This window comes from Nicotiana sylvestris, chromosome 4 (genome assembly GCF_000393655.2).
Source record: "Nicotiana sylvestris chromosome 4, ASM39365v2, whole genome shotgun sequence".
Taxonomy (NCBI): domain Eukaryota; kingdom Viridiplantae; phylum Streptophyta; class Magnoliopsida; order Solanales; family Solanaceae; genus Nicotiana; species Nicotiana sylvestris.
In genome coordinates, this window is record NC_091060.1 from 146,957,221 (window position 1) to 146,964,778 (window position 7,558).

At 35.5% G+C, this 7,558-nt stretch overlaps 1 protein-coding gene across 4 annotated transcripts; it reads right to left on the reverse strand.

The window, feature by feature from the left end:
• Positions 1 to 967: 967 nt before the first annotated feature.
• LOC104241628 (G-type lectin S-receptor-like serine/threonine-protein kinase At4g27290) lies at positions 968 to 5,597 on the reverse strand. 4 transcript variants are annotated; one of them, XM_070172287.1, is made up of 8 exons: positions 5,422 to 5,597; positions 3,869 to 5,243; positions 3,412 to 3,647; positions 3,088 to 3,298; positions 2,694 to 2,931; positions 2,445 to 2,604; positions 2,192 to 2,213; positions 968 to 2,086 (listed from the first exon to the last, which is right to left on the reverse strand). In XM_070172287.1, exons 2-8 carry the CDS (start codon positions 5,160 to 5,162, stop codon positions 1,917 to 1,919), a joined length of 2,331 nt encoding a protein of 776 aa, XP_070028388.1. In that variant the 5' UTR covers positions 5,163 to 5,243; positions 5,422 to 5,597; the 3' UTR covers positions 968 to 1,916. The 4 variants fall into 4 exon arrangements, with proteins under 4 accessions (XP_070028388.1, XP_070028389.1, XP_070028386.1 ...); XM_070172288.1 differs by having other exon boundaries at positions 969 to 2,086; positions 2,454 to 2,604; XM_070172285.1 differs by having other exon boundaries at positions 969 to 2,213.
• Positions 5,598 to 7,558: the final 1,961 nt, after the last annotated feature.

The following is a 7,558-nucleotide window of genomic DNA, read 5'->3' on the forward strand; positions in this document are numbered from 1 at the left end:
CAAAACCAAACTAGTACAAGTGTCTTTCAGGCTATTCTGCCATTAGAAATCACAAATCTATATTAGAAGTTGGCTGAATACATAGAAAGCCCCTTAAACTAGTCCATATTTTTTTATCTAGACACTTTAACTAAGGCAATAACCTATTGGACACCTAAACTCTATTTAAAATGTGCCAATTAAACACAAGCTGAACATTCTATGAACAAAAAAGAGCGTGTGCATTACAGGCATTTAACGTGGCAAATGCAACCATTAAAAAAATGACATATCAATACATCCCCACTTTTCTCTCTATCTCCTCATCTGTTCCCTACTCTTTCTAAGATAAAATACATCATTGTTCATCCTCTCTAATTCTTCTGAACTTTTATCCTTTTCGCGTTTTTATCTCAAAAAACCATTAGCCATATGGGAGGAGGGCCATCAGATGTTGGCTAGGACGACAAAGAGCTAAAGAAAAGTAGAAGAAGATTTTGGCCGGAAAAAAACTATCATGCCGGCGAACACTTTTTTTCGACTGCAAAAATTTAAATTATTAAAATATACAGTTCCCAAAGATTTGATTACTTATCCACCATCGATGTCTTTCTTAACAATTGCTTAAAGTATTTTCTAATGAATGGCAAGAACATAATATGCATCTTCTAAGAACTTATTACTCGTTGTTGGGGTCAAGTTATGCGGTGAAATGTGCTTATGAACCTGGGGCTGAGTGTTTGGCCGATTCTTGTTGTTTATCATGTTCTTTCTTTTCTTTTTTTAATTTCTCTATTTGCATTGATTGTGGCTTGCAGGAAAACGGATCTTGCGGGATAGATTGGGTTCCGGCCAAAAATCTTTTCTCATTTATCATCTATTTTACCACTTCACTTTCCTTTAGTTTTTCAGATTTTAACAGTCACAAAGATTTGATTTGTTTGGGAACGTTAAATTTTTCATTTATTCATGCACCTAACTTTGGGTGTGAAACACGTGCTATGACATGTAAGCAATGAGTGTCTAATAGGTACACTTCCACCGGAGTTTAGGAATTCAATTGGTCATTGTCTTAGTTGAAGTGCCTAGATGAAAAATATGGACTAGTTTAGGAGCTATTTATGTATTCTGCCTTAGAAGTTTGCAACAAAAAAAAACCTTGTCAGCAAACACGTGGAAAAATAGAAAGAGAAAAGGAGAAACAAAAGACTACATCCTTTTTGCTTGATCATCAGCTCCCACTTCCCTCGGCCATGAAAATACTCATCTCCAAGCATGGAACAAAATGAAATTGCGCAGCAATTACAAGTAAACCGAAAATTGCGTTACCTGTTGCTACTAGCAAAGGAACTCTTGAGTATCTGCATGATCCTACTGCAATAAATAGCTAATCGTAAGCATAAATTAAGGCCCCTAATCTCAACTGCCCAAAATTTAGCCATAGGAAAGAGGAAAATAAAGAATAAGACAAACAAAGAAACTCAATGACATTACCTAGCTCTAGCTTGGCGGCTTCTTCGAGGATGACGATGAGGAACAAGAACATTAGGGTTAAAAGTTGGCACTTTGTGGTATCATTGCAAATTCACAAAATTTTCTGACGGAGAAATCAATTCCATAGTATATGAGTACAACTTAAATGATAGTAAATGTATAATGATGGGCTTTGATTTAGTCCTGGCCCAATATATGAACAATCATTTAATATTAGTGAACTTTAAAATTCATAGCAAGGATTCACAATCAAGGAAATAGAAGAAGAAGGGTCCAACTCACCTAATTTTGGAACTAATGCTCATCCTAGACTTAATCTAACAAACCTGATGTATACACGAAGTTCGTTCCTAATTAGATACAACTCATAAAATGTACAATCTTAATAGTAAGATACATATGGAAACCCTTCTGTAAAAATCTGTATGAATCTGTAACTTAATTTACCGGGGATCTAACTGTGTGATGGTAACTTCATTTGTTGTATATTTGGTTGAAGAATAATCAGAATCAGTAAATTTGCTTCCTGTGAAAAAACCAGGTTCCTTAGCTTGAGGCAAAACGGCGTCATTAGCCAATATCATAACAACTGCAGACATGACTGGTCTGTCTTCTGGACGTTGTTGTACACATAACAGAGCGACATGAATTAACCGTAGCAATTCAGAAAAATAAAACGAATCTATTAGATGCACATCAATTAGCTCCAATGTTCTACCTTCTTTGTAAAGTCTCCACGCCTGTTAAATAACACAAGCAGTACAGAATCAAGGAACTAGTTGATGCGTCTTTAATGGATTCAAGTTATATATACTGACAATTAAGATTTTTTGCACTATCAGTGTAGCTTAACCTTGTGATAACATATTAGTTACATTATCACTTGCAATTACTTACAAATGGTCTGCATATATAAGTATTTGTTTACACCTTTCAATGCACAAAACTTAAATCATCTTTAATTAACATACAGGTCTTACATGTCCGAGAAGGTTGATATTGCGACTTCCATGGGAAAATCCTCTGTTCCTCCTGCCACTGATTATCTCTAGCACTAACACACCAAAGCTAAATACATCTGATTTAATTGAGAAAACACCATCGACCACATACTCTGGGGACATGTAGCCACTGCATCACATATTAAACAGTAATAGTGTTAGACAGAGAATATAATAAATAAGATAAATGCTAAAAAGTGGTGGCATTAAATTTCTTACTGTGTCCCAACCACATGGTGTGTATTAGCACTAGTCTCATTCCCTATCACAGTTCTAGCTATGCCAAAATCTGATATCTTGGGATTCATGTCAGTATCTAGCAGAATGTTACTAGCTTTAAGATCTCTGTGGATAATTCTTAGCCGAGAATCTTGATGGAGATACAGAAGTCCTCTAGCAATTCCATTGATGATGTTGAAGCGCTTAGGCCAGTTGAGTATCGTGCTCTTCTTTTCATCTGTTAAAGGGTCATCTGTTAGAATACTGAGAATAATATTGTAAGAAAGTGCAGCTAAAACTTGATCAAACTATTAACTTTGTTATGTGTACTAATATAGGTTCTTTGAATGAAAAAAATATATAGGTTCTTTGAGTTAAGCGAAAGTAACCAGACCAAATATGAAGAAATCTAGACTTCTGTTGGGCATGAATTCATAGACCAGCATTTTTTCTTCTCCTCCAACGCAGCAACCTATAAGCTTCACAAGATTTCGATGCTGAAGTTTGGCAATGCAAATAACTTCATTCTTGAACTCATTAACTCCTTGCGAGGAAGACTTTGAGAGCCTCTTTATAGCTATTTCTTGTCCTCCCTCCAGGATCCCCTATGATGCCATAACATATAGATGGCTAAATAATTCAAAACTGTCATCTGTTTACTCTCAATTATAGTACATATTATTTGCTTAAAGAATGATTCATAAGCTTACAATGTTACCTTGTAAACAGATCCAAATCCACCTTCTCCAAGCTTGTTCTCAGCTGAGAAATTAGAGGTTGCTTTAGTTATAGTTGATAGGGCAAACAGTGGAAGGTCTAGGTCATCATCTTTCAAATTCAGCTTCCTCTTGTTCTTCTTTGTCCAAGTATACAAACCTATAGTCAAGCCAACCACAGCCACTCCAATAAATAACGACAGACTCAACACAAGTAGTTTCGTTTTCTTCCTCGAGCCTGAAAAAGGAAAAAGAACATGGAGGGTAAATAAACTAAATGTACATGGAAAAATAAGGTTCCTCAATTGTAACCAAAGCTCCCTACTGGACATACTATGTGAATTTCTAACAAATAGCTAACCGAAAAAACAACTAAAGCTGACTATTAGGAAGTTTAGTTGATTCAGCTAATACTCCTTATTGATCAAAATAGCATAAAATTTGTCACACAAAGTTTACCTAACTCTGATGTAGCCATCCTTATGTAAATGTCCTGTCCTCCAGGTAATTCTCGAATGTCAATTAAATCACCATACCAAAGCAAACAGCCACTTCCACCATTGCGTATATCAAGATTTGAGTAAGCCACACAAGAGCAGTTCTTTAAGCAAGCTCGTTTACACTCTTGGAGTGTCATACTCACATCAAACCAAGAATACTGTGTATCTGGAAGTTTTATACCAGAGTACTTGAGAAATCCATCTCCATTCTGGCAATTAAGGGGTGTCCTTCTAACACACCCGCCGGACCAGTTTGTCTTTGCCCAATTTCTTGGATGTTTAGGCACAAACTTGTCTAAGCAACTACATACAGGAGAAAGTATGATGTTGCAACTACCATATGCACCACATGTTCCGTAATTGTCACAGGTATCTGCTGGTGATGCCAAGTAAACGTGCCATTCCTTTCTCTTGTCATCCCACGTCCAACGCTGAAGCATACCTTTACTGTTCAAGGTTAATTTGGATATAACAGAACTATCCAGGAGCGCGTAGCTGTAAAATGCTTTCCTTTCATCAAAATCCAGAGTAAATGTATAAACTGGATTTTTTGTCAGTCCTGGTACACCACTCCAGCGGAGACCATTCCACGTCCCGCTACTGAACACCTTAACTTTACTTTTCCTAATGACATCCTGAGGATATCCAGTGGGATCACAATGAAATGTATAGTCCCCTGATGCTGGATCGTATTCGTTCTTCCATGAGGAGAGGTAAAATTCTTGTCCATTCACGAAATTCTTACCAAGCTTCATCCCTGGTAAGAGCGTATCTGTAGGATAATCAAAACTCTGCCACAGGAAGTTCTCAGGTTCAGTATCATTTGCATCTCTCACGATAAGATTCCCCGAATTCAACAACTGTGCAATTGGATTCTTCACAGCCAAAGGCCTCGACATATTAGTAGACCACGTGATCCTATTATCAGCAGTGACAAGAGCAAGTTGTCCCGGATCGATGATTTTCAACACCACACCTGATGTGTTGTTGAGTGGAATTGCTCTATTGGCAACCCATACAACAGACTTGTCAGGTACATCATGCTTGTACCATATTCCAACATACCAATTATTCATGAAACTAGCAGGGGAAAAAAATCCCATTTCAAAGCTTCCATCAGATGAAGCAATAGTCTTACCATCTCTTAGAAAGTCGGTTGCAGTAATAGTATCTTTTACACTAGATATTGAACAGAGAAAACCGCATAATAATATCTGCAACAAGAACTGAAACACAAGCAGAAAACTTTCCATTTGCCTTCTGCTGCTTCTATTTGGAGACTATCATCCAATAGTCGAGATCAATTTTGTCAACATAATAACAAGTGACAATATCTGCCAAAATCAAGATCCGTGTAAGACGTTAAAGAACTGCTTTATCACATGCTACCTACCAAGTACTGGTGTCATAAATACACACACACACACACAAAACAACCCTTTGGGAATTTGGAGTTCAATAAACATATATCTACTGCTCAAGGCCTTAATTAAAACACATAAAACAATTTACCTGCTAGCTAACTAGAACGTCTCTGTTGTAGGTGCTACGTAGGGCAAAGTGCTGGAATGTACTACTATTTGATCGTCTTCATGCTATAAATTTGGATATTATTTAGTATAAAATAGGAATATGGTATTACGATTGTCACTGCAGTGGAACGCAGGGAAAAACGACTATTTTTTCCCCTTAATATATGAGAAGTAGATTGAGTGTTATTGATTGACCTTTTCAAATATGGAGCTTTCGATATTCACAACATTTGCATTTATTTTAGGCTCTTACTGTTGCTGACATCATTTTCAAAAGGAGGTTTAGAGCCCGTTTGGACGTAAGAATTTCTTTCTTTTTTAGAAAAATTCATTTTTTCGAAATGGACATAAAATTTCAAATTTTCACTTAGAAAATAAATTTTAGAATTATTCGAAATTTTGAAACACTCCAAAGAGCTGTTTTTCAAAATTTTCACTCAGATCACTTACTAAAATTCAAAAATAATCCAAAATTATATTCATGTCCAAACATAACTCTAATTTTCAAATACCATTTTCGCTTGAAAACAAATTTCACTTTTCTTTAAAATTTTACGATGCTTATGTCCAAACATCTTTTTCCTTTGTTTGCTTTTTATTCTAAAAACGCCTGCTATAAAGTCAAGGCAGTATACGAAGAAATTGTGGACAAAGGTCTTAGTGGACAGCCTTTGCTAAAGTAACAATAATATAACAATAATAAATCCAGGAGTTAATCACTGGTTACTCAATTATTTCAAATTATCTATTAAAGTCATTTTTTTATAACAATAAAATCACTTAACTATACCTATATCACTGTTACAACCCACGTTTTTGTACCTGAAAGTACGTCGTGAGTCAATTGATGTAAGCTCAAAAAGGATGAAATCCTTCTACAAGGACAAGAAAGGTTTGCCGGTGTTAAGCAAGTTAAGATGAATATGGGACTTGTTAATCATGATTTAAATGAGTTTAAAGTCATGATATGACTATATATGATGTTTGTATATGAAGTATAAAGTTTGAAAAAAATCAGATGTAAGTTGCGGAAAAAAACCGATTAAGGATTTGCGTTGTAATGAAGCTTTTTGAATAATAAATTTTGTGTGCTATATGAGGTCTTTTGGGACATATTATATACCAAATTGAAGGTCTTGGAATGTAGTTTCCAATGCTCTTAACCGTTTGCTCATACAACACCCGGATAAAAAGTTATAAGCGTTGGAAGACGAGCCAATTATAAGGTGCCAAGTAGCACCTTTTGACTTTTCAACAAAATGGAGATTATCTCCTTTATCTCGTCTCTTTCTGTATATTTCCAATATTTCCAGAGAGCACAATCAAATAAGATCCCTAACATCACCCTTAAGCTCTCTCCAAGGGTTTCCAACAATACTATCATCCCGGGCACGAAATCAAGAAGCAATAACACTAGAACGATCCCCACAACGTAAATATTGCTATATTGCCTCTCTTTTTATTTGTAGTTTGAGTTTTGTAAAGATATTTAATAGTTGAGAAAATTCTTAATTTCTGGTTTTAAGCTCTTAAATATCAAAGAAGTTTGATTAATTGATTTCATAATAGTTAGAACTCACCGGATGGTGATCGGAAGCCGTGAATTTGAGTTATTTGATTTGTAATGGACTGTTTTTGGGCTGTTTCGTGTAGCTTTTGGGCTGTCTATTTTGTTGTTGTTAAATAGAGTTTTGGAGGATAAATGGTGTGGAGAAACACCACATAATGAAAAAATCATGGATTAGTCATTATGTTTGACACTACTATAGTCGTCGTTTTGGATATGAATTGATTGAGGTGTATTGGGCTGTTGTAAGCTAAATATAATATGGATTTCGACTTGCATTTATTGTATGAGGTAATTATATTGTGTTCCTATAGGTTCTTAAGGTTATCTTGGCATTGGTTAAGTTAAATGGATGAGCTAGTGAATAAAGTTGATAATTAAGAATAATTGGAGTTGTGGATCATTTTCTTTGTTATGGATATATGGTATAAGGCTGGAATTATTGATGAATGACTTCATTATCATGTTAATGATAATATTAAGTTAAAGTAAAAAGTCTATAATGGATGATATGGGGTATGCGAATTCCAATTGGAGCTTGTCACTCGTC